This window comes from Macaca fascicularis, chromosome 8, assembly GCF_037993035.2.
Source record: "Macaca fascicularis isolate 582-1 chromosome 8, T2T-MFA8v1.1".
NCBI lineage: Eukaryota > Metazoa > Chordata > Mammalia > Primates > Cercopithecidae > Macaca > Macaca fascicularis.
In genome coordinates this window covers 104,760,717-104,788,192 of record NC_088382.1, presented here as the reverse complement: position 1 = coordinate 104,788,192, position 27,476 = coordinate 104,760,717, and the positions used below count along the sequence as shown (strand labels likewise).

General features: G+C 42.4%; 2 protein-coding genes across 9 annotated transcripts in view; both read right to left on the bottom strand.

Annotated features, from left to right (window-relative positions):
* Window positions 1-15,553, bottom strand: part of PLEKHF2 (pleckstrin homology and FYVE domain containing 2) — a 35,887-nt gene extending 20,334 nt beyond the window's left edge. The window contains exon 1 of one of the 2 annotated variants that reach the window (XM_005563737.5): window positions 15,432-15,553. The gene's annotated coding sequence lies outside the window, so the exon portion shown is untranslated. Of the gene's footprint in view, window positions 1-2,961; window positions 3,233-15,431 lie in introns of those variants that run through there. The other variant, XM_065519455.1, reaches the window with a different exon arrangement.
* NDUFAF6 (NADH:ubiquinone oxidoreductase complex assembly factor 6) overlaps window positions 6,700-27,476 on the bottom strand; it is a 234,608-nt gene continuing 213,831 nt past the window's right edge. For 3 of the 7 annotated variants that reach the window (XR_012416544.1, XR_012416543.1, XR_012416542.1), the window contains exons 9-11: window positions 15,432-15,553; window positions 12,304-12,357; window positions 6,700-6,878 (exon numbers count right to left, since the gene is read on the bottom strand). Coding sequence is in view for 4 of the 7 variants with exons in the window: in XM_045398522.2 (XP_045254457.2) it covers window positions 6,877-6,878; window positions 9,557-9,657; window positions 15,432-15,553 (225 nt within the window). In the remaining 3 variants the exon portion in view is untranslated. Of the gene's footprint in view, window positions 6,879-9,556; window positions 9,658-12,303; window positions 12,358-15,431; window positions 15,554-19,918; window positions 19,983-27,476 lie in introns of those variants that run through there. The other 4 variants (XM_045398522.2, XM_045398520.2, XM_073999126.1 and 1 more) reach the window with 2 other exon arrangements.

Genomic DNA, 27,476 nt, shown 5'->3' with positions numbered 1-27,476 from the left:
TTCCCAGGACCTCCCTAAATCGAGCACATTAGTTTGTGGTTTACAGTTTGACAGGGAAGAAAGTTATCTTGGGTGGGCGCAGGAAATAAACCCCGAATTCTACAGTCTAAATTACAGAATTACAAAACACCTTAACCTAGAGAGGTTTTCCAACTTAAAACAGCACTGTGAAAGTGTATCCATCAAGTATTTTTAATTCAGTTAAGTCAACCCATACATTGCTTTTAAATATAAGCAGGCAGCTCATGTACAAAGCTGGTTCATCAAAGATAAACAACAGAAAAAAAAATTTCATATACTTTCTATTAAGCAGAGCATTCTAAAACTTCTAAGACAATTCCGGCAAAACAATACTTGATAGAGCTATATGGGATTTGTTCCAAGAGCTTAAATGTACAAATATGACCTTTAAAATTTTCAAGCATTAACAATATTTCCATCAAGTTCAAATACATTCAATCACACTTAAAATTATGATTATAATCCTTTTGATGACCCATGGTTTCTCTCTCATACATCAGTAATTATACTTTAATCCATTATCTACTTAGAAATTTCATAAATATTCAAGTTCTGTACTCCCAGGTCAAAATTCACTCAGTTACTGAGGTAAATTATCAACAAAACAACAACAAAACATATATATATATATGTGCGTGTGTGTGTGTATATATATATATATAAAATAAACCAATTTGTGGATTTAATGGAGTTGATGGCATGTACTGGGAAAAAGGCTACAAAGAAGATTTAACTATGATGCTCATGGAATTTACAATTTCATAAGAATTTCATGAAGCATATTTACAAGGAACAAACATATGTGTACTCATCCATTCAAACCTTTCCTGAGCATCTGCTATGTTCTTGGCATACAGGGAATGAAGAGGCAAATCAGCCCCGATGTGTTGCCTGCTGTCACGGAGATGTCATGACAGATCTATGCGATATTTACAGTAATACCATGGGAGAAATTAATTGATTTCTGGGGAGAGAAAGGGAGTGGAATGAGAGAACAGAGCAGAAAAGGCTTCAAAGAGTATAGGCTTAAGTATTTTTAAGGAAAAATTTCATCACAAGGATCACCTGTAAATCAGCTCGCTGGGAAATAAGTATACTGAAGAACCAAATTCAAGTCAGAGCAGTGATAAGAGCAAACGAGATCGAAAGATTGCTCCAGAAAACTGAGTTATGTATCCTACAAAGTTATGCTATAGGAAAAATGAAAAGGTTTCAGAGTCATAAGATCCCAGTTAAATACCAGTTAAATGGCTGCTACATTTGTGAAATTAGTTTATTTCATTTCTAAATAAAAAATAAATATTATAATGGCATTTACTTGACAATGAAGCAAAGCTAAAAGAATTCTTAAGAACAACAGAAACTGGCAATAGAGCCTGAGCAACATGGCAAAACCTTGTCTCCACAAAATTCAAACAAAAATTAGCCAGGTGTGGTGATGCGCGCCTGTATTCCTAACTACTCAGGAGGCCGAGGTGGATCACCTGAGCCCCGGAGGTCGAGGCTGCAGTAAGCCGAGATGACACCACTGCACTCCAGCCTGGGCGACAGAGAGACCCTGTCTAGGAAAAGGAAAAGGAAGGAAGAAAAAAGGAAAAAGAAATTGACAATCAAATATTAGCAGAAGCTGTATTTTTAGATCTAAAAAGTAAAATTCTCCAAGAACTTGGGGTTTTAGGGCTTACTGTATTTAAGAGGCTTTTCAGTTCATTTAACAGAATTTTAAAGCAAGATGTCTTCATTTAAAAATCATTTAGATTCAGTTACTGAAGCTGAATCTTTTCTTTTGATGCTTAGTCACTACACTACTTTTATTTAGAGGCCAATTACGTGTGCTTTCCAAATAAATAGCTTAATACCATTCACCCCCTGTGCGGTCGGGACCCAAAGAGATTATAATGAAGCCTTCGTTAATACTGAATTAACGTGAAGACCCCACGAGCTACCAGAGTATTAAAAAAAGGTAAATGCTCAAAACACGGTAGGCATTCACCCTTAAGAAACTAAAGGGAGGGGGAAAAAACTTCAAACTGTCAGGATCACTTCTCCTTATTCTTAAAAGAACACATGCCTTTAAGACTCTCAAAGTTAGTGTCTAAATTTTTCTTTAATGAGTCTCTTCAGCAACGTACTACACAACACGACAAAGAAGGCATTTATCAACAACGTGTTTTGTGAGTCTATGAATTACCGAGGAGGGCTTAGGTGTCTGTAACCTTCATACCCACTTCCACCGCACACTCAAGTTATTGCTGGAATGTACGGAGAGCACACAAGGCTATTCAAGCAACACCAGCAGCGCGCTCTCGGCCTTCAATCACGTTTTTAAAAAGAAAAATAAATTCGGCAAAGGATCATAAAACTTTAAAAGGCTCCAAATAAACCATCGCTTCTATCACAGCAAGTTCTGCGGGGCCATTTTTTTCTCCCAATTGACATACAAATATGTAGTTCAGGTCACAATGTCCCCAACATGCAGACCCTGCAAACTTTTCGGACAGAAATTTGTTGCGATCCTGAGACGCCCCCGGCCGTGTCCGGGACCCCCGTCCCCAGGCGCCAAAACTTCTCGCCCGGCCTCGGGGCTTCTTCCCGCGTCCGCCGGCCCCCGCCCCGCAGACCCGTGGACCGGACCCTCCCCGGCGGCCCCCGTTTCCCCGCGGCGGCGGCGGCGTCCTGCGGGCGGGCGCGGGTTGCTCCCGGGCTGGCGGGACGGCGGCGGCGACTGGCCTGCGGGCCGGCCCCGGCGAGAGGGGAGCGGCTGGGAGCGCCCCGTTTCTCACAGACCCCAACATGGCGTCGGCCGCCACCGCCCGCGACGACGACACCTCCCAGCGCCGCGACGGCTCCGGGACCGCGGGAGGAAGCGCCCGGAAAGTTTCACGTCTCCTCTCCCGGCCAGCCAGGAGCCGGCGGACCACCCACTCGGGCTTCACCTACCCCGACGGCCGCGGGCGGCGGCGGCAGCGAAGGCGAAGGTCCGATTCTCCTGGTCGCGGACGCAGGGCGCGGACTCTGCCCGTTCCCCGCCCGGGCCTCCCAGGGTGTGTGCGGTCCGCAGCCCCGCTCAGCCGGCGCGATCCAGACGCGGTGGGCGGGCGGGACGCCAGCGCAGCCGCTCGCAGGTGACTCCCCCGCCCCTCCAGTCGAACCCGACAACGGCTGCCTGGGCTGGCCTCTCCCCTGCGCGCGCACGGGCGCGCCCCCGCCCACACTCCGGGCGCGAGCGCGCGGTCACGAGCACACCCACACCGCTCGCTCCCCGCCCTTTCTTGCCAGTTCCCTCGCCCCGCCCCTCGCGCCCCTCGCGACGCGCTCTAGGGGCGGGGCCTTTGGCGGAGGCCACACCCACCCAGGCCTGCCGCGGGCGGAGCTTGTGCATGTGTGATGTCTGGACGCGCTCCCGCGACGCGTTGAGGTGCACGTGGGGCGCCTTACCTGACTTTCCTGACTCCGACCAGCCCTTAGAAAGTATTGCTCAACTGTCTACCAAGTTCTTAGGGAGACTGGAAGAATAGAAGGAAGACACCTCCCCACCCACAGCAGGCCTCCCCAGGGAACTGAAGAACAAGAAAGGCAGGCTTTGGATTTAGATGCCCAAAGGCGTCGGTACTGGCATTTGCTGCTCCCATTTAGCACAGTAATCCTTCCCGTCACACTTTCCCTTTGCTTTACCTAAAATCCCTCCTCTTGAAACCTAGGGAACTGCGGCGACACACACATACCCCACGTGCTCCAGCCAGCCCTTTCTTTTAAATGCATACTTTAGAATTCTGGTCTTTCCAAAACTTTGACGACACAAAACCCCATCAGCCTACTTCACATACCTAGAAACTGTAATTATAGCATAGTATATAAGGTTAAATGTGCCCTAATTAATCTGATAGCTAATTGCTCTGGTGGGTGCGTGGAGAGGTAAAGAAGTTGCTTAGGGTAGACCAGGGATGGGGGCGAGGTGGGGAGAACAGCATACTTATTTTAAACAAAGTGTGTGTGGTGTGTAGGAGAAAATTGAGTTTTGGTAAATTTTATATTTCTTATTCATCTATTATTTCAGTAAGTTGTTTTAACCTGCGTTTGATTGCTGTTGAATTAGAGTCACTACCAGCCAAGCTGCACGTGGATGAGCACCTAGGGAAGAGAGCAGACTTGGGTTCCGCCCTGCTGTTCCACCTGGGATCCTCCTCCTCCAGGCTTGCTGCCTCCCATCCTCCTCTATTTCAATAGAGTTTGTCTCTGAAACAAGTCTTTTTTTTCTTTAATTAATAATTAGAACAAAATTGGCAAAGATGAACTTTTTTTAAATGGGGAAAGTTGTATGATCACACACACACAATCTTTCGTGTGTTAGAGTTGTCTCTAGATGAGTACGGAAGTCACCAGGGCCAGTCGCTTGTCTGTACCATCATTCTACCTCATTCACCTCTACATGCACAGAATATCTATCAGTGGGGAAAAGGCAGGACTAAATGCCTAGAGTCCTTTTAAATTTGGAAAGTAGGAATTGCTATGTCTGGTTGTCTAAGGTCAAGCCTAGAGCATTAGTTATCAAATATTTTTGGTCACTCACTCTCATTAGTAAAAATGTTTGCCCCCCTCACTTCTCATGTACTTATTTAGCTCAAATAAAGTGCATAGATAGAAGCCAGAATGACTGTAATCAAACATTGGCTTTGCCTCTAACAACCTTGGCACATCCAAGTATGACTTTGGTTTTTTTCACTTGTAAAATGGAGATAATAAAAGTATATATCACAGAGTCATTATGCAGATTAAATGAATTAATATATGTAAATCATATACCTGGCACACAGTGCTTTACAAGTGTGAAATAAAATTATTACATATATAATATACACACTTATATAGTGTTACATAAGTGTGAAATAAAAATTCTTACATATGGCCAGGTGCGGTGGCTCACGCCTGTAATCCCAGCATTTTGGGAGGCCGAGGGAGGCTCACGCCTGTAATCCCAGCATTTTGGGAGCAGATCACAAGGTCAGGAGATAGAGACCAACCTGGTAAACACGGTGAAACCCCATCTCTACTAAAAATACACAAAATTAGCCGGGCGTGGTGGTGGGCACCTGTAGTACCAGCTAATTGGGAGGCTGAGGCAGGAGAACAGCGTAAGTAAACCTGGGAGGCGGAGCTTGCAGTGATCCTAGATCACACCACTGCACTCCAGCCTGGGCGACAGAGCGAGACTCCATCTCAAAAAAAAAAAAAAAAAAATTTTTTTAATTGTTACATATGTAATATACCCAGCTACTCAGGAGGCTGAGGCTGGAGGATCACTTGAGGTCAGGAGTTTGAATCCAGCCTGGGCAGCATAGCAAGACCCAGTCACACATACACACAGAATTATATGTATAATATATGTAGGGTATATTTATATACACACATACACCTATTATAATGTACCTAGTATGTTAGGTACATTAAAAAACAACATACACACACACAAAAATCAGAAATAATGATTTTAAATATATATTATATATATATGTATGTTTTCTTTCTGTACTGTTCATAGTCTGTGCCCTCTCTGGGCTGTATGCACCCCAATTTGGAGACCGTTGATTTAGATCTATGCTAACAAACACAGTAGCCACTAGCCACATGTCTTAATTAAATGTAAATTTATTTGTTAAAAATTTAGTTTCTCAGTCACACTGACCACATTTCAAGTGCTTAATAGCCACGTGACTATTGGACAATGCACATATGAAATATTTCCATCACTGCAGAAAGTTCTATTGGATAGCACTGACCAAGTTGGAACAAAGCAGGGAACTCAAAGTCACTGAAAGGGAGTAAGAGTCACTCCTACTCGACCCTGTAACTGTGGTACCCTGTTCAAGTCAAGTGTTAAGACAGCTCTTTGAGCCTCACATCTCAACTGTAAAATGAAGATAAAAATAGGAATTACTGGCCAGGCACGTGGCTCACGCCCAGCCCCACCCTCCCACCCACCCAGTTTTTTTTGTTTTCTTTTTTTTTTTTTTTTTTTTTTTGAGTCTCACTCTGTTGCCCAGACTGGAGTACAGTGGCGTGATCTTGGCTCACTGCAACCTCCACCTCCCAGGTTCAAGTGATTCTCCTGCCTCAGCCTCCCAAGCAGCTGGGATTACAGGCATGTGCCACCATGCCTGGATATGTTTTGTGTTTTCTTTTTAGTAGAGATGAGTTTTCACCATGTTGGCCAGGCTGGTCTCAAACTCCTGACCACAAGTGATCCACCTGCCTTGGCCTCCCAAAGTGTTGGGATTACAGGTGTAAGCCACCACACCCAGCCTGTAATCCCAGCACTTTGGGAGGTTGAGGCAGGAGGACTGCTTGAAGCCAGGAGTTCAAGACCAGCCTGGGCAACATAGTGAGACTGTGTCTCTACAAAACAATTTTTTAATTAGCTGGGCACTTGGAGTCGCATCTCCTCAGGAGGCTGACATGGAAAGATTCCTTGAGCCCAGAAGGTCAAGGCTGCAGTGCAGTGCAGTGAACAATGATCCAGCCACTGCACTCCAGCCTGAATGATGGAAGGACACCCTTTCTCTTAGAAAAAAAAAAGGAACTTCCTCATAAACTGCTGAATGGAGGAAATAAGATAATGTGTAAAGTGTATGACATACTGCTAAAACATAGAGGAACTTGAAAAGATTAGTAAAACTTGAGTTTATATTTCCCCAATTTCTTTTTTTAATTTTTTACAGTTGAGAATAAAAGATTGGGTCTTGCTTTGCTGCCCACGCTGGATTCAAACTTCTGGGCTCAAGGGATCCTCCTTCTCAGCCTCTTCAGCAGCTGGGATTACAGGCATGCACCGCCAAGACTGACTAACCTGATTTTTAATCCTGAAAGGCAAAAAAGATCACGTTATTGTTCTTGAATCTAATGTGTATTTTGTAAAAGTGAATAGTTTGATTAACTTTTAATTGAAAACAGAACATTCAAGAAGAGATAGGATGGCAAATACCTGGATTTTAATTACTCCTTGATTTCTTTGTCCCCTCCACCTTTAAAGGCTGGTCTTTTCCCAGTTTTGCCCATCTCAGTAAAACGGCACTGCCATCCACAAACCTGATGAGTCACCATCCTGTCATCAATCTCTTTATCTCCAAAATATTGTAGGATCTACATTCAAAACACTTCATCTCATCTATTCTCCTCTCCTCCTGGCCCCTCCACACAGGAGCCACATAGGATTGTGTCACTCCCTGAAGAAACATTTCCATGGCTCCCCACCAAGGCTGCCATATAGAATTGTACAGTTGTAGTAGAACAACCCTATGGGAGAGTGTGTTCACATTGGAGGCACTGGAAATTTAATATTTATTATGAATATTTTCTGGCAGATTTTAGTGAAGTGATTCATTCTAACAAAATTATCTTACAACAATTTTCCAACAAGATGGACATCTAATTTGCCCAAACATGCCACATAGAATAAGAGAATTTCTCTTTCACTTAGTACAAAATGCCAGCTCATCACCAGGTCCTACAAGGCCCAGCACAGTTCAGCCCCTGCCATCCCCTCCAACTTAAAATGATGCTACACTCCATCAACTGCCATTCACATTGACCTTCCGTCATTTCCTAAAATAAATCAAGCTCTTTTCTGCTGTGGGGTTCACTGCCCTGGACACCTCTCTACCTGGATAGACACAACCCCACAGTCTCTGCCCTTCACATAGCTGTGGCTCCTTGTCATGTTTCAGGACTCTGAGAGGCCTTTCCCGGACACTATGTCCGAGAGAGTGCCTCAGTTACTCTCAGTCACAGCCCTTTGCTTGTTTCCCTCCCAAAACTTATAGGTCTCCCTGGAGTCTGAAATCTGCATGAGGCCAGGGACCTCATTGTCCTCTCCCTTCTACCCATAGGTCCCAACAGGAGCGTGTGTCAGCTTGTCAGTGATCAACTTGGCATGATTGCCACCCCCTTCTACATTCTCCTCTGCACCTATAGGGAGACAGGCTAGCACTCTATTTTCCACAGAACTTACCCTAAATGTTTCCAGGTTAAATTGTGCCAGTGGAGACACATATATAAGAATTGAAAGGCAGAAGAAAAGCAGAACCCGTCATTCTCCAGTTGCTATGTTCTGAATGTTTGTGTCCCTCTAAAATTCATGTGCTGAAATATAATCCCCAACGGATTGGTTTTAAGAGGTGGGCCTTTGGGATGTGGTTAGTTCGTAAAGATAGAGCTCTAGTGAATGGGATTAGTGCCCTTAAAGAAAAGGCCTGAGAAAGCCTGTGTGCCCTTCCACCATGTGAGAACACAGTGAGAAATGTGCCATCTGTAAGGAACAGGCCCTCAGCAGACACCAATTCTTCTGGGTCATTAATCTTGGATTTCCCAGTCTCCAGAACTGTGAGCAATACATTTCCATTGTTTATAAATTACCCAGTCTAAGACATTTTGTTGTAGCAGTCCAAATGGACTAAGATACTCATATACATTGAACATGCAGCTCAAATCCTAAGGGGCTATTTTCCTGAACTCCTGGAAAAATATTAGATACAAAAAAACACAAAAAGGTGGGCATGCTGGCTCATGCTTATAATCCTACCATTTTGGGAGGCCAAGGTGGGAAGACTGTTTGAGCTCAGGAGTTCAAGACCAGCCTAGGCAACATGGCAAAACCCGGTGTCCACAACAAATACAAAAATTAGCTGGGTGTGATGGCACACACCTGTGTTTCCAGCTACTCAGGAGGCTGAGGTGGGAGAATTGCTTGAGCCCAGGAGGTCAGGGCTGCAGTGAGCCATGATCATGCCACTGTACTCCAGCCTGGGTGACAGTGTGAGACCCTGTCTCAAAAAAAAAAAAAAAAAAAAAAAAAGCAAAAAACTGAATATTCTACTTTTTAAAGGGTAGGGGGCTGTATTCTTAAAAAAAAAAAAAAAAAAGCAATACCTGCCCCTAGACTGGACCCTGTACTATAAGAGGAGGGTGCTATAAAGGATGATATCGGGTCAACTGACAAAATTAAACATGAATGGAAAATTAGATAAAAGTGTTGTGTCAAAGTTAAATTTACTGTTCTGGTTATATAAGAGAATATACCTATTCTTAGGATGTATGCACTAGTGTATTTAGGGGTAAATGATGTGTGTATAAATGTTATATATAACGTAATTTAAATATTACATATAAAGGAGAAAACTCACATACATAAAGATAAAGCAAATGGAGTAAAATGTTAGTGGGTAAATCTGGGTAAAGGGTATATGAATGTTCCTTATACTATTTCTACTTTTGCAACCTGTCTGTAAGTTTGAAACTATTTCCCAGAAAAGTTAAAATATATATAAAGCACTAAATAAACTACTCTGAATAATGCAAGACAAACTAAGATAGTTGTCGTAAATATTCAGTCTCAAAATGGACCTAAACTGACTGCTATATGATTAAACAGCAATACGTTGTACACTTTTTTCTAATTCCCCAGAGAACAGAAAGCGAATTTACTGTTCTTACAGAAGACAAGATATTCCCTGGCTATGGGAAAATAACCCATCGTACTCACAGCATCTTTCAGAGCATTTCAATATGCGACATTTGTGACTTTGCTGCCCACTGTGACCTGCAAACCAGTTTGGCACAACCACATTTGCTGCAAATCCTGGACTGCAAGAAGTGGGATCAGATATTATATTCCTTCTAAAATTCATTATGTAAAGAGAATAATTCGACATATAACCTCATCCCCAAATTGCAGCATCACATACTTTTTGCTTTGAAGCAAGAAGACCCTGGGCTTGGAAATACAGTTCTGTGCCTTTTTTTTTTTTTTTTTTTTTTTTTTTTTGAGACAGAGTCTCGCTCTTTGCCTAGGCTGGAGTGCAGTGGCAGATATTGGCTCACTGCAACTTCCACCTTCCAGGTTCAAGTCTCCCAAGTAGCTGGGATTATAGGTGCTCTCCACAATGCCCAGCTAATTTACTTTTTGTATTTTTAGTAGAGACAGGGTTTCACCATGTTGGCCAGGCTGGTCTCAAACTCCTGACTTAAGTGATCTGCCTGCCTCGGCCTCCCAAAGTGCTGGGATTACAGGTGTGAGTCACAGTGCCCGGCCAGTTCTGTGCCATCTTATCAAAGACCCTTACAGTCAGCTCTTAGAAAACCATTTAGAAAAGTTTCCCAGTTAAATGACATAGAAATTTCCTTTAAATATATTGCGGAGCCAGGCATGGTGGCTTGTACCTGTGATCCCAGCTACTCAGAAGGCTGGGGTGAAGGATCTCTGGAGCCCGGGAGTTCAAGTTCAGCCTGAGCAACGTAAGAGATTCTGTCTCTAAAATATATACGTATTGCAAGACCCTGTCTCTAATATATATATCTATATTAGATATCTATATTAGATATATATACTATTAGATATTTATAATTATTAGATATATATAATTATATATAATTAGATGTATAGATGTATATATCTAATTATTATTAGATATATACAATTTAGATACATAGATATAGATATCTAAAAATATATATATTACATATCTAATATAGATATATAAAATAGCAAAAAAAAATCCTCTGTGCTCTACCTATTCACCTCTCCCTTCCCCCAACACCTCGCAACCACTGATCTTTTCACCGTCTTGCTATATATATAAAATATATATAGGGATATATGTATGCTATATATATAATATATAGCACCCCTATATATAGCATATATAGCACATATGTACACTCCTATATATAGCATATATATACCCCATATATAAAGCATATATATAGCATATATATACCCCTATATATAAAGCATATATATCCATATATATATATATATATCAAGACAGTGAAAAGATCAGTGGTTGCCAGGTGTTGGGGGAAGGGAGAGGTGAATAGGCAGAGCACAGAGGATTTTTTTTGTTTTTTGTTTTTTTTTTGAGACAGAGTTCTGCTCTTGTTGCCCAGGCTGGAGTGCAATGGCATAAGCTCGGCTCACCGCAACCTCCACCTCCTGGGTTCAAGCGATTCTCTGGCCTCAGCCTCCCAAGTAGCTGGGATTACAGGCATGCCCCACCACGCCCAGCCAATTTTGTGTTTTTAGTAGAAATGGGGTTTCTCCATGTTGGTCAGGCTGATCTCAAACTCTTGACCTCACGTGATCAGCCCACCTCGGCCTCCCAGAGTGTTGGGATTACAGGCGTGAGCCACCGTGCCCAGCCGCACAGAGGATTTTTAATAAAACAACTCCATATGATACTGTAATGGTAAACACATACCATCAGACATTTGTCCAAACCCACAGAATGTACACTACTAAGAGTGAACCCTAACATAAACTATGGACTTTAGGTAATATTGACTTGTCAGTGTAGATTCATAGATTGTATGAATAACAACCGTATCACTCTGGTGCAGGATGTTGATAGTAGAGGAGGCTGTGTGTGTTAGGGGTCAGGGGATATAACAGGAATTCTGAACTTTCTGCTCATTATTACTGTGAACATAAAACTGCTCCAAAAATAAAATCCATTCAAAAAAAAATGCGCATGTCTCTTGGAGAGGTTGAAATTTAAACTGGGAGAGTTATTTGAGAAATTTTTTGGCAGGCAATTAAATTCATCTCTTGAAAGATTTATTGTAAATCATTTTCCTTAGGCAACTGCTCTTTTAACCATCTGTCAAGCTATCTCACCTTAGAATCAAAAAGTGATGTTGAGATACTTATCAATATTTTTAAAAATTAAATCTTCTTGGCAGAAATTTGATCTTGATCTTGGGAGTTTTAACATATAAATCTAGTATACATTGCATCCTGTGAATTTTCCCAACAATCAATATAAATTGAGCATTTGCCTTACTGCAAACTAAGTTTATATCTAACAGGGACATCATTTACTTGTCATATTGGAAACTAAGGAACTAGGTTTATAATCACCTCTGTTCTATCAGAAACACAAGGCTTAACACCCTACAATAAAATACATTCTAAGTAAATTAGTAAATTACATGTAAAATATGTAAACTTGAGTATAAAAAATCCATATAAAACACACTGCTGTATTACTGTTTTTTCTTTGACTAGCATGCTTCTTTTCCTTTTTTCTTCTTTGTATCTAGCCAATCTTCTGTAATAAGTATGTATTGTTCTATTTTTTAGAAAAACACAAGGCACAATCATGGGTACATTTTGGATCCAATTCAAATACTCATACACAAAAATACACAATGGTTGCTTTATTAGTCCATTTTCACTTTGCTGATAAAGACATACCCAAGACTGGGAAGAAAAAGAGGTTTAATTGGACTTACAGTTCCACATAGCTGGGGAGGCCTCAGAATCATGGAGGGAGGCAAAAGGCACTTCTTACATGGCAGCAGCAAGAGAAAATGAGGAAAATGCAAAAGCGTAAACCTCTGATAAAACCATCAGATCTCATTAGACTTATTCACTACCACAAAAACAGTATGGAGGAACCACCCCCAGGATTCAAACTATCTCCCACCGGGTTTCTCCCACAATACATGGGAATTCTGGGAGTACAATTCAAGATGATATTTGGGTGGAGACAAAGCCAAACCATATCATTCTGCCCCTGGAACCTCTAAATCTCATGTCCTCACATTTCAAAACCAATCATGCCTTCCCAACAGTCCCTCAAAGTCTTAACTCATTTCAGCCTTAACTCAAAAGTCCTCAGTCCAAAGTCTCATCTGAGACAAGGCAAGTGCCTTCCACCTATGAGCCTGCAAAATCAAAAGCAAGCCAGTTACTTCCTAGATACAATGGGGATACAACGTTGGGTAAATTTGTTCCAAATGGGAGAAATTGGCCAAAACAAAGGGATTACAAAGCCCATGCAAGTCTGAAACCCAGCAGGGCAGTTTAAAGCTTCAGAATGATCTCCTTTGACTCCAGGTCTCACATTCAGGTCATGCTGATGCAAAAGGTGGGTTCCCATAGTCTTTGGCAGCTCCACCCCTGTGGCTTTGCAGGGTAAGCTTCCCTCCTGGCTGCTTTCAGGTGCTGGCATTGAGTGTCTGTGGCTTTTCCAGGTGCATGGTGCAAGCTGCCAATGGATCTACCATCCTGGGGTCTGCAGAATGGTGGCCCTCTTCTCAGAGCTCCACTAGGCAGTGCCCCAGTGGGGACTCTGTGTCGGGGCTCCAATCCCACATTTCCCTTCTGCACTGCCCTAGCAGAGGTTCTCCTTGAGGGCCCCTCCCCTGCAGCAAACTTCTGCCTGGGCATCCAAGCATTTCCATAATCCTCTGAAATCTAGGTGGAGGTTCTCAAATCTCAATTCTTGACTTCTGTGCACCCACAGACTCAACACCACATGGAAGCTGCCACAGCTAGGGGCTTCCACCCTCTGAAGCCACAGCCCAAGCTCTACATTGGCCCCTTTCAGTCATGGCTGGAGTGGCTGAAACACAGGGCACCAAGTCCCTAGGCTGCACACAGCATGGGGACCCTGGGCCTGGCCCATGAAACCACATTTTCCTCCTTGGCCTCTGGGCCTGTGATGGGAGGGGCTGCTGTGAAGGTCTCTGACATGGCCTGGAGATATTTTCCCTATGGTCTTGGGGATCAACATTAGGCTCCTTGCTACTTATGCAAATTTCTGCAGCCAGCTTGAATTTTTCCTCAAAAACTGGGTTTTTCTTTTCTACTGCAGCATCAGGCTGCAAATTTTCTGAACTTTTATGCTCTGTTTCCTGTATAAAACTGAATGCCTTTTATAGTATCGAAGTCACCCCTTGTGTGCTTTGCTACTTAGAAATTTCTTCCACCAGACACGCTAAATCATCCCTCTCAAGTTCAAAGTTCCACAAATCTCTAGGGCAGGGGCAAAATGCCACCAGTCTCTTTGCTAAAACATAAGAGTCACCTTTGCTCCAGTTCCCAGCACGTTTGTCATCTCCATCTGAGGCCACCTAAGCCTGGACCTTACTGTTCGTATCATTATCAGCATTTTGGGCAAAGCCATTCAACAAGTTTCTAGGAAGTTCCAAACTTTCCCACATTTTCCTTTTGTCTTCTGAGCCCTCCAAACTGTTCCAACCCTCTGTCTGTTACCCACTTCCAAAGTCGCTTGCACATTTTCCGGTATCTTTTCAGCAATGCTCCACTCTACTGGTACCAATTTAGTGTATTAGTCCATTTTCATACTGCTGATAAAGACACACCCGAGACTGGGAAGAAAAAGAGGTTTCATTGGACTCCCAGTTCCACATGGCTGGGGAGGCCTCAGAATCACAGTGGGAGGCAAAAGGCACTTCTTCTATGGCAACGGCAAGAGAAAATGAGAAGGAAGCAAAAGCGAAAACCCCTGATAAACCCATCAGATCTTATGAGACTTATTGACTATCAAGAGAATACCACAGGAAAGACCGGCCCCCGTGATTCACTTACCTCCCCCTGGGTCCCTCCCACAACACATGGGAATCCTGGGAGATATAATTCAAGTTGAGATTTGGGTGGGAACACAGCCACACCATACCAGCTGCTTTCTTACATAGAAAATTTCTAAATTATTGGAACATTACCTCCCCTGCCATTAGAGGAAAAATATACAGCAAATGCTGTATTCCTCAACATTAAATCCTATAAATGGCAAAACCTTAACCTCAACAAGCAGTTATTTAACAAGCTTATGTCCTATGAAACTAGCTCAAAATAAGCATAAAATCTGCAAAGTTAGAACACTGTATTAGGTTTTTAAAAATTGGTGCAAGATTAAACAAAATTCAACAGAAACCTTAAATTCAAACGTTGCCAAGTGAATCTATTTAAAAAGCAAGCCGGGCTGGGTGCGGTGGCTCATGCCTGTAATCCCAGCACTTTGGGAGGCTGGGGTGGGCAAATCATGAGGTCAGGAGATCAAGACCGTCCTGGCCAACATGGTGAAACATGTGCGTGGTGGCACATGCCTGTAATCCCAGCTACTCAGGAGGCTGAGGCAGGAGAATCACTTGAACCCAGGAGGTGGAGGTTGCAGTAAGCCAAGATCGCGCCACTGCACTCCAGCCTGGTGACAGAGCTAGACTCCATCTCAAAAATAATAATAATAATTCAAAATGAATTATTATTCTGATTCTGTAAGTTTTTAGTTGGCTAACTCTGTGTAAGTGGCTTAATTGCTCTGCACCTCAATTTCTTTCTTTCTTTCTTTTTTTTTTTTCAGCCTCCCAAAGTGTTGGGATTACAGGCGTGAGCCACCATGCCCAGCCTGTACCTCAATATCTTTATTTGTAAAATTTATAAAATGAGGAAAACAATCCCTATCTCCTAGGATTATAAAGATTAGTGATAATATTAAGTAAAACACACAGCACGGCACCTAGCAAATAGATGCTCAATAAACAGAGGATGTGTTGGCAATAGTTGTAGCAAATGTTGCTGCTCTTGAAATTACTAAGAAAATATAAATTTTTACCACTCATGTGGAAAGGCAGGAAGTGGTATATTAATCTTTGACACGTCTGATTCACAGGTCCCTGGCCAATTCTTGCAAAGGTCTTTCCACCATCTTTGTGCCTCTTCAATGACTTTATATTCCTGAAATTGAGAACACAAAAGGGCTGTTCACAAACAGGACAAATACCATGTGAACACACTGTCATTCAGTTGTAGCCACCCAGTCCCACTCCTCACCTGGTCTCCCTTTGACTGTATGAAGCTATCTCCTACACTCATCTCCAGCCCTGACTTCTACCCAGATTCGCCCACATGTTTCTCCACTCCTTAGCTCAAGTTCAGCCACCAGGCCTGGTGGGCACCAAGACAGACAGGCATGGCTGGATAGAGGGGAAGGTGGCTGGACCAAGAGTGCCCCAGAGAAGGGTCTGTGCTCCTTGCAGAGCAGTTTCCCCGTTCTACCTCAATTGGGCCTCAGCACATACAATCGCCATTGCATTATGACTCATACATAAGGCAAGTCATCTTTTAGGAAAGGAAACCAAAATTTGGAAATGAAACTAAGGGCAAGGAAGCCAAAAAACAGGGAACAGAGGCAAGAGGCAGAGAGGCTCATAGCCAGAGACCACAGGACTTGGTGCAAAGATCTGTTTCTAAAACGAGGGCCAAAATTCCTAAGTGTTAGAAAGGAAATTTTGATCTGGAAAACACTAAATTAAATAGCTTTCTGATAGCGATGCAAAGTTATGAATGACCTCTTCCCACTATGCAACACTTTCTCCGTTTACTGAACTTTTCTCCTGTTGTTTCTCTCCCGTATCATCTCCAGCATATCTGCTTTCCTACAAGAAGAGTCCTGACACACATTCAGCTTTCCCAGAAACGGAGTACTGTAGATATAAAGAGAAATAAAAATATGTTCGTCATGGATTTGAAGACCAAAATTATCACGGAAATCTTCCACTGGGGGATAAGGTTGGAGTGGAAAGAAAATATAGAGTGAATTCATCTTGTTTATTTATATATCAATTCCTTCATTTATTTACAAATATCTATTGCCTGCTATTAACTAAGTATTGTTCCTAGAGTTGGGGATGGCCTGGTAGAAGAAACAGACAGAGTCCCTGTCTTCGTGGAGCTCACATTCTAGCAAGGAGAAAAAACACAGACAGTGGTGAGTACAATAAAGGAAATAAAGATGATAGGCAGCATGATGTCACAGGAATCAAGAATCATTTGACATACTTAGTTTGAAACATCTATTAGTGATCTCACATAGCAATATCAAGTCTAGAGCAAGGAGAGAGATCAGGACTGAAAATACAAATTTGACCATTGTCTACAAAGAGATGGGGAATGAGAGTAGAGTTAAGGGTGCTTGCAAGAAAATTTTAAGAATAAAATCTTTCAAAATCAAAGATACAAAGATGAACGAATATAATCTGTCTGTTATGAACTGAATGTTTGTGTCACCCCCAAATTCATGTTAGAATCCTAACCCCCAAAGTGATAGAATTAGGAGTTTGAGCCTTTGAGAGTTAATGAGGTCATGAGAATGGAGTACTCATAAATGGGACTAGCGCCCTTAATAAAAGGACCCCAGAGAATTCTCTCAGCCTCTTTCCACGATGGGAGGATACAAGAGGCAGGTAGTGTACAACTCTCACCATAACCCAACTATGCTGGCACCCTGATTTGAGACTTCCAACTTCCAGAAGTGTAAAAATATATATATATTTCTGTTGTTGATAAGCCACCCAGTTCATGGTATTTTATTATAGGAGCCCAAACTAAGAAACTATTATAAGAAATGGTGCTTTATGCTCAAAGACGTTTATTGCAGTATTCTAATACCATTAAAAAGTGGGAAACACTAAACGTCTGTTTGAGAGCAGTTTAATACTTTGTCACAATGAAATATTATTCAATAATTCAAAGTCTTTACTAAGACTTCTTGATAGAAAAGGGATACATTTATATTATAATGCTAAGTGATAAAAACTACAAACCTATCTATATAGCATGATAACAATATATTAAAAATATGTATAAAAAAAAACAGGACAGCTCCTTGAAAGGCTGAGTCAGAAGAATCACTTGAATCTGGGAGGCAGAGGTTGCAGTGAGCTGAGATTGTGCTACTGCACTCTGAACAGGCGACAGACAGAGACTCTATCTCAAAAAAAAAAAAAAAGAACAGGAGAAATTACATAAAAGGGTAACCATAGTCTTTTTCTTTCTTTTTTTTTTTTTTAGTCTTTTCTATATTGTCTACAATTCCCATTTTATTAATCAGCTTAGGCTAGGCTGATGGTGAGGCAACAAAAATTGCTGGACATCTCAATGGCTTAACACATAAAATTTATCTCTCACCCAAAGTCAGCTGTAAGTCAGGTGTAGTAGATAATAAAAGATAACCATTATTAATACTTTCCTGCTCTGTGGCATATGCTACTCACTGCACTAATGGTAAGAGTCTAATTCCCCTCCCTTTGAACCTGAACTGGCCTTAGTGACTTGCCTTGACCAACAGAACATGGCAGCAGTGATGTTCCAGGACATCCAGGGGTAGCTTGTAAGAAGCTTTTTGAATCCCATCTAGGTCTCTTGGAATACTCACTCTTGGGATGCATCTGGTAGGAACCCAGAACCCATGCAGTGAAACTCTAAAGCCACATAGGTGCTCCAATTGACAGCTTCCTTATACCCAGTCAATAGCCAGCATTAATTCCAGCCAGTTGAGTGAGCCATTTTGGAGATCCAGCTCCGATGAGTTGTTAGGGGGACTGCAGCTCCAGTTAACACCTGACTGCAATCAGATGAAAGACCCAAGCAAGAACCGCCCAGCTTAGCCCAGTCAGCTGACACAGAATCATAAGAGATAATAGTAAATTGTTGCTTGAAACTACTACATTTTGGGGGGGTTGAACACACAGAAATCAATAACCAGAACATCTGCTGGTTCTCCAAAGCAGCTGACATTCATGCAGTGACTCAGTGATCCAGGCTGCTTTGTTCTTACACCTCCACCATCTTAATATCCGGCCTCCACTATCACTCTGAAGGAGAAGAGAGAACTGAAAGTTTGCATGGGAATTTTTGCTGCCTTGGCCCGGAAGAGACATATGTCATTTTTGTCCACAGCCAAGTCATACGGCCTAACTGAAAGGCAAGCTAAGAAATGCAGTCTTCCTGCAGTCTTCCTGCACCCAGGAAGGAGAAAAATGATACACTGGTGAACAGTGGTAATGTCTGTCAAGGCTGTGCATTGCTTTCACTTTTTAATTGTGAAATATTCCAAACATAACAAAAGTGCAATGCCTAAAATAACAGGCATTCATCTACTCACTATCCAGACATCTAACTTGTACAACCACACACACAAAAAGCTTTATTTGTAAAAAGATTATTGGATATTAAATATCCCTGGAGAGCTTTCTGTGGATGTTGAGTGATAATTGCTGACTAAAGTCTTTCAAAGATTTCAAGTTCAGACTCTTTAAAATCCACTCTCACTCCTCAGCCCACCTTTCCAGGGACCTCACAGTTTTTCTACCAGTACACTCAATAGATAGTGTTGGTATTTTTTGCCTCCTTGCGTCCATTTACTCTTTCTAAAACAACATCCTAATTTTCCTTTGCATAACCATTCAACCCCACTCTTAGCAAGACAAGCATAATCTGGATGGGATTAATTCCCCCGTAACTCCAGTGATGAGCTGATCTATGCTCTGCAGGGTAACCCATGCTCCTGGATACAGCCACCAGTCCCATTAGCATAAAGCCCAGGAATTTATCTGACATCTGAGAGCAGAGGGTTTCTCTCTCTTGCTGACATGAACAAGGAATCATATGATCCCAGGACTGTTGGCATCTGCTTTGGGACTGTGAAGGAAGACTGCCCTAGGATGCAGTTCATACAGTGGAAGCCAGAACAGAGACAGGAAAAGAAACAAGATCCTTAATCAAGCCTTTAGAGCCTGAACTACCTCCGGACTTTTTAGGTGACACCATGAATTCTTTTCATTGTTTAAGTCAGCGTAAGTTGGGTTTTCTGTTGATTTCAACCAAGGCTTCTAACTAATAAGTGCCAACGCAATAATCCAGTCACACAGTCACTTTCAGTTCTCTTAAATACATGTACTTTTTACTTCAAAATATGGTTAAACTCATCCTTCAATGTGGTTAGGCTGGGCACAGTGGCTCACACCTGTAAAATTCCAGCACTTTGGAAGGCAGAGGCAGGAGGATCACTTGAGTGCAGAAATTCAAGACCAGCCTGAGCAACACAGCAAGACCCCCTCTCTAAAAAAAGAAAACTTCGCTGGTTGTGTTGGCATGCACCTGTAGTCCCAGCTACTTGGGGAGATGAGGAGGGAGGATCGCTTGAGCCCAGGAGGCTGAGGCTATAGTGAGCCATCATAGCACCACTGAACTCCAGCCTGGATGACAGAGCAAGATCCTGTCTCAAACAAAACAAAACAAAAAAGTAGCGAGTATAGTCACTTGTAAAAAGCATGATCCAGGCCCCGATGATCATGGCTGAAGAATAAATCACCCTCTGCAGAATCTAGAAAAAAAAAAAAAAAACTTTAAAAACTGAGAATATTCCAGATTTCCAGCTGATGAGCATTCCTTAAGCGTTGACTTGTAGACATCTGTCACTTTTTTTGTTTGTTTTTTGTTTTTTTGAGATGGAGTTTCGCTCTTTCACCCAGCTGGAGTTCAGTGGTGCCATCTCCGCTCACTGCAACCTCCGCCTGCCGGTTTCAAGCAATTCTTCCGCCTCAGCGTCCCAGGTAGCTGGGATTACAGGCACGTGCCACCACACCCGGCTAATTTGTGCGTTTTTAGTAGAGACGGGTTTTCACCATGTTGGCCAGGCTGGTCTCTAACTTCTGACCTCAGGGGATCCGCCCGCCTCAGCCTCCCAAAGTGCTGGGATTACAGGCGTGAGCCACCGCGCGACGGACATGTGTCATCATAGGGCATCTGCCTGAACAAGTGGGCAGCTCTCATACTCTGAGGTCCAGCCTCCTTAGAACTATCTGCCAAGAAGTCATGTCTGGAGCAGCTGAAAAGAAATCTTGAAGCTGCGTAAAGACCCTCATCCGAGGTCTGACAGCTCATGTATGTGAAATATGTGGATAGAAAAGCCTCCGCTGAGTCAAAGTTATGCTTGTAACTTCCCGATGCGGTCATTTGAATGGAGAAGTGTGTGTTCCTCTGAGTATGTGCAACAGAACTCCAACCCATGTGGCCGAGTCAACTGGAGAAAGTTTCAAGGATTGAAAAAAAAGAAAAAGAAAAAGAAGGGAAATGGAGAAACAGTTTTCAATCAGAGAAGCAAGACTCTTCCTTCTCCTGTTATAACTCTCTCATCTTCTCACCACATTTGAACAGCTAGAGAAGTCTCCAAGAAATGATAATATAACATTTAAAAGTTGCCAAGGGAATGCCTTCCAGAAATAGCACAGTAAGTGGAACATGTGGTTTGCAGTCATCTCAGTCATACAAATCCATCTTTTCTTGGGTCACTATAATTTTTCCCTCTCTCCTTCCTGAAAAAGACCCTTCAGCCTTCTTGGTGCTGACAAATATTGAGGTGTTCAAGACAAACTTTGTAGACTCCAGTAGAAATAATGAATGAATTAGATTCATTAAACATAAAAAGAATTTTTGAAGAGTTGGCAATTTGCCAAGTTGAGTACATGATTTGCTTGGCCCTTCAAATGCAAGACTATCTCAATAGACACTTTTATGTGTGTGTGTGTGTGTGTGTTTTGTTTTGTTTGTTTGTTTGTTTTTTGAAACAGTCTCGCTCTACCCCAGGCTGGAGTGTAGTGGCGTGATAGCTCACTGCAACCTCCACCTCTCAGATTCAAGTGATTCACCTGCCTAAACCTCCCGAGTAACTGGGATTACAAGCACCTGCCACCACGCCTGGCTAATTTTGAGACACTTTCACATATTCTTTTCTGCAGATCTCAGGAGAACATTTATATTAGCTTATTTTTCATTTCAGATCTAATTTGAAGCACTGGTATCAAAGTCCATTTTATAAATCTCAGCGATATGTTAAAGAAAACCATACCTGCCTTTTTTGTTGATGTTGCTATTTTAATCTCACAGAAAGAAAAATGTAGGAAAAGGAAAGAACATAATTATCACCTGTATATACCGGGTGAATGAAAGAGATTATAGAACAGTGGTAGAAAATATATACAGAAAGTCAGCAAGATGACTCATAAGTACAGTCTCTGAAATAGCTCAGCTTTTGTATACAGTGTGACAGATCTGCCAACAACTAACTAATGTAATAGAATAATGAATCACTTGGGACTAAAGTTATTTAAAAGTTCCTGTGAAGTACACCTCCACAGGCAGTTCCAGAAAATGCCATTGACTTTCAGCAAACATGGCTTTTGGCATAAGGGGGGAATCACAAGAAAGTCACCTACTGGTAAACTCACAGCACCAGCTGCTTTTGCAGTCCTGTGGGCCTCCCTCACATTCGCCTCCACCTGCCTGTCAGGGAACCGCTGGAGTTCAGTGATTAAACTCCCGGGACCATGCCTCTGGCTAAGGGTAAGGTACCCACTCCCCATCCTTCTCCTTTCTTCTCTTGTGCAAGCTCAGGCCACTTAGGGCCCTTCTCTCTTTAAAGCCAACACCATTCATTTTTTGTTTGTTTTTGAAACGGAGTCTCTCTGTCCCCCAGGCTGGAGGGCAGTCTTGCCACCTCAGCTCACCACAATCTCTCTGCCTCCTGGGTTCATGTGATTCTTGCCACTGTCACTCATCATATCTCTGGCTTCACTTCTCTAGTCCAAGGGTGGAGGTACAGATTGCTTGTTCAATGCAGTCTTTGCTCTTCCCAAACAAAAGCACTTATTTCCTTTCCCGACTAAGCCTTCACTGCAGATGACCTCAGGAAGGCAAGCAGGGAAAGAAGAGTCAATGCAGGAAGGCTCAGGGCTTAAGAAATCCCACCAAGTTCTCACCTTCCAGGACCTGGATACAATTCCTGACCCCTGGGAGGTGCCGCAGAATTTGTGTAGTCCACACCTTACTGTATCATAAGCTCTGAGGTCTCCTCTCCCTGGGATGGGGATGGGGCAGAGTTGATCATTCCTCCATGAGGCCTCCCTCCCAGCAATTAAACCTGCAGCTCCAGTGGGGACTGAATGGTGAGTCAGCTACTATCCCCTCTGGCACCATTTGTCTGAAGTAAATAATTTAATTTCCGAAGGCCCCTAGACTGGATGACACATCTTTTTTAAGTATTCCCTATTCCATAGAGAAATTATTCTCTCCAGGCTTTTCCTCACACTCCCGACAAAAAATCAGACTAAACTCAGGCCGCCAGGTTTCCATCCCTTCCTCTGCCACTTGCTTGCAACCTGCGTGACCTCCGGCACATCACTGAACTTCAGTCAGTCTCAGTTTCCTCACCTGTAGGACTGTGGTGGTCTCAAAGAGATCGTTACTCAGCACAGACCCTGGTATACAGTAAGAATTAACACCAGGAGTCTTGTCAATATCTGCTGGCCAGGATCCAGCACCTAAGGGGGCAATGCCTGGCCTGGCAGTGGGCCATCTGGACTTTGCTCCAGCGTGGTAGCTGGCATCCATTCAGATTGGTCAGCCCATGGGACATCCTGGTTGCTAAACATTTTTAATCTTAGTGCTGTTTGTTTTTAATCTTAATGTTTGTACTGTGTGTGCTAAAAGCAAAGTCATACAGAGAAATATATACTAATGGGTCATCAAAGCATTGGGGAGGAGAGAGAGGAATCGGCAGAAGCATGGAGGGATGGGAGGGAGGAGGACGGCAAGGTGTCTTTTGTCTGCAACATGGTAGGCAAACAGGATCTTAATGGCTTATGGTGTAACAGAGAAGTGCAGGGAAGACTGTTGTGTTAGTTTCCTGTGGCTGCCGGAACAGATTGTCACAAACTGAATGGCTTAAAGACAACAGAAATCAACTCTCTCATAGTTTTAGATGCCAGAAGGTTCAAGCTCTCTCTGAAGGCTCCAGGAGAGAATCCTTCCTTGCCTTTCTAGCTTCTGGTGACTCTAGGAGTTCACTGGCTTGTGTCAGTGGAGCTCCAGTCTCCGCTGTGTGTCTCTGCGTCTTCAATGTCCTCTGCCTTTTTCTTATAAGGACACCTGTCACTAGATTAGCGCCCACCCTAAACCCATGATGATCTTATTTTGAGACCTTTCATGTCATTGTATCTGCAAAGAACGGCTTTTGAAGTAAGGTCGAATCACAGGTTCTGGGAGTTCAGACTTGAACATATATTTCTGGGGACCACTATTCAACCCATTACAATTATATACAAAAGCAGAGGCCTTTGCACACTTAATATTAAACTTAAGCACATCAGCAAAACCCCTTTGGCCATGTAAAATAGCACAATCAGGTTCCAAGGATTAGGAGGTGGACATCTTTGAGGGGCCATTATTCTGTCCGCCATAGTTGGAAGCACGGATTTCTTTCTAAGAGCAGTAGGAATCAATGGGAGGTTTTAAGCAGGGGAGTGAAACCAGCAGAATCAGGATGCAAAAGCAGAAGAATCATACTGGAAGCAGGGACAAAAGGCTTATCCGTAGTTGGAGGATACAAAGTGAACATAGGAGCCCGCTAAATGGTATTTTAAAACTGACGTAATATATGGTCATGTGTTATGATAATGGTAAATAATATGTTTTTATTGTTTCATAGTCTGGGCTTGGTCTTTCTCAATTAATCCTCTGAGGTTTTTATAAGGTCCTGAGTTCCAGGACCCCTTTGGTTGTTGTTAGAAGTGGACAGCTGGCCATGATGGATCCCAGATGACTATTTTGGTCAAGATTCTGGTGCCCACGATGAGCAGGCAGGTGTGTGAGTGCCTGAAGGCATGCTGCTTTGGCAGGCACATTTCCACAACACCTTACCAAGGCACTACCTACACGAGCAAGATGCTGGAACCATCTCAAGAACAAGCAAATGGCTAAACAGCAAGAGGAAAGAATGTCATCAAACTATAATCCAGGAATGTGCAGTACGTGGCTTCTTGGAAACACTTTATAAACACCAAGTAAAAAGAGTGCACAGAATCAATCATACTGAGATGACACGTGTATTTAAAGGATACATATGTCAGTAAGGATTTGAATAGAGTTTTATATTTTCTGTGATGTTTGTGAAGTGTATTCCAACCTGTCTGTGCTTCTGGCAACAGCTTCCTGTCTCTGATCTTGCATTGAGTTGCTCAGAATTGCCTGGAATGCCTTCCAATTACTCCTTTCGGCTTGCCTCTTTTTGCTCCTGCTGTCTTCACTGGTCTTCTAATCTCATCCCTCCCTGCTTCATCTTTCCCTACCTACCTCAATGCTACTTGTTAAAATAAAAGCCTTGAGTTTGCTGGCTACCCCTGGCTGCACTGGGTGTCTTGGCTTCCCTGTCATAAGTGTGGGTAAGAACCTCTGGCTTCCTGCCCAGGCCTTTAGGGTCAATCGAGCCAGGCCAGCCCACCAGGCTTCACCTCCAAGCAGGGGATCAGAGAGTTGGGATAATAATTCCTTTCTAGCAATGCATCGCTTGGAGAAGGTACAAGTGATTTACCAATCAGCATAGGAAAGACTGCATTCAGCCAGAACTTTTCCATAGCAACAGAAATCTTGGAGCTGACTCTGAATTGTGGGGACCGGAAAGGACATTATCCAATAACACCTTGATGGAGCAAAATAAAGGGGGGAGGCAAATTTTCCTTCAGGAGATTGGATAGCAACATGGTTCTAATGTAGAATTATCCATTATATCAATTTAACAGTTACAGAGGAGGCAGAAGAACATAAAAATTTAAAAGCACAGACTCTGGGCCCAGATTTTCCAGATTCAAATCCCAGCTTTGCTACTTACTGGCTGTTGTTTTTGAATCAGTGGCTTAACTTCTCTTTATCTTTGTGGCTGCTACACCTCCACAATCAGGATAAGAATAGTATCTGCCTTATCGGGTTGTTTTGAAGATTATAGAAAGCACTTAGAATAGTGCCTGGAACATAGAAGCACTCAATGTGTGTTAGCTAACTTATTTTTACTGGAATGTGTCCAACACTCCACACCACTGATATTTGCTATGGGCTTTGCTAGCCCATCTGGCTTCTTAAGTAAGTAGCACCCATGAACCATACCTTACAGAGCAACGAAACTGTGCCTGCAGATAAAGAGCTCCACAAAGGCATCTTGACAGTTGCTGGGTAAGAAGCTGAAGCATGTTCTGCCTGGTGCAGTTTGTTGGTTAGGCGAGATGCTAATGAGATCACAGCTGTAGAATCAAATATATTCACTCTGTTCTATGACTCCAAACTAAAGTTTTTCCTCCTCCAACCATCTCTCAGGCAGATGCCACTGCTTGTAAGGACAGCCAGTCACCATCATTGGCTATTATTGGACTAAGAGCACCATTATTGGAGAAACTGCCACAGGTCCACAGATAACACATAATGAGTCATTAGAATATTCCCCCTAAATTAATAAGAATGGTTTTCACCACAATCCAGGGGATTCAATTAAGGTAATTCAAAGATGATAAAGAGGAGAAGGATACTTATAAGGACATACTGGTACGCAACTTTACAAATTTTTTGGAAGTATAGCAAAATAGTCCATAAAAGAGGCAGAAACAGACTCACCTGCATGATCTTGGATAAATCACTTTCACTTTACCAATCTGAATTTCAGTTTCCTTATCAGGAAAGCAGGCAGGGGCTGGTCTAGGTGACCCAATGTAATCACAAGGGTCCTTATAAGAGAGAGGTAGGAAGTCCAGAGTCAGAGAAGGAAGATGCGACGATAGAAGAAGAGGCCAAAGTGATATGGGGTCATGAGAAGACAAATGATGGACATATGGGTTCGTCATGAAGGCATCTATCTGTCTGTCTGTCTATCTATCTATCTATCTATCTATCTATCTATCTATCTATCTATCTATCGCTGCATCTCTATCTATGATTACATTTTCTGAAAAATCCAACCATTTATACATCTTATCATGGAATTGTAAGGCATTCTCTGAAGAGTACAATGATTTCCAGATGCTCTTCCAATGGATAAGCAGCCTGCATGGGAAGAAGTTAGATGAAGCTAAGAAAGAAGTTTGACTCAGGCCGTAAGACCACACAGACCTTAGAGGCGTCTCTGGATATTATTCTGTTGAGCACAAATCCATCAAATGTTTTAAATTTGTTAATCATTTATTTTGCTTTGTGAATTCTAAAAAGGTTATAAAAGGACATGCCTGTACATTATGTTGGACAGATAGACTTTGATTTTTATTGCCCAACTAATTAATATTAAAGTTTTTGGAAGGACATTTTTAACAAGCGAGCTGAGAAGCTTTGGGGGGATTTAGTCTGAGGCGTTTGTTATCCTGAAAGATCTTGGAGCTGGGAAAAAAACCTGCAAATGGGGTAAACTGTAAATTGTTTCTATATCTAATTCCACCCAAACATCACAAAATTTTTCACATATTGAGAAATATGAAAGAATAGTACAATGAATACCTGTATATTCTCCACTTCAGTACAATGATTAAAATGTTGCTACATCCACTCTATTTATCTATCTATTTTTATTGTGGTAAATTTTAACCATTTAACTCATCAATATTGGAATCCCTGCTTTCAGTTCTTTTGTGTGCATACTCAGAAGTGGAATTACTAGATAAAACTGTAATTCTACATTTAATTTTTTGAGGAACTGCCATACTGTTTTTCATAGTAGCTGTACCACTTTACATCCCACCAGCAAAGCACAAAGCTTCCAGTTTCCCCATATCCATGCCAACACTGGTTGTTAAATGTACAGTTTGGTGGTCTTAAATACAATCACACTGTGTGCAACCATCACCACTATTCATCTCCAGAACTTTTTCACCATCCCAAACAGAAACTTTCTACCCATTAAACAATAACTCCCAATTTGTCCCTTCCCCCAGGCCCTGGTAAGCACTGTTCTACTTTTTGTCTCTACGTATTTGACTATTCTTCATAGCTTATATAGGTGGAATCATAC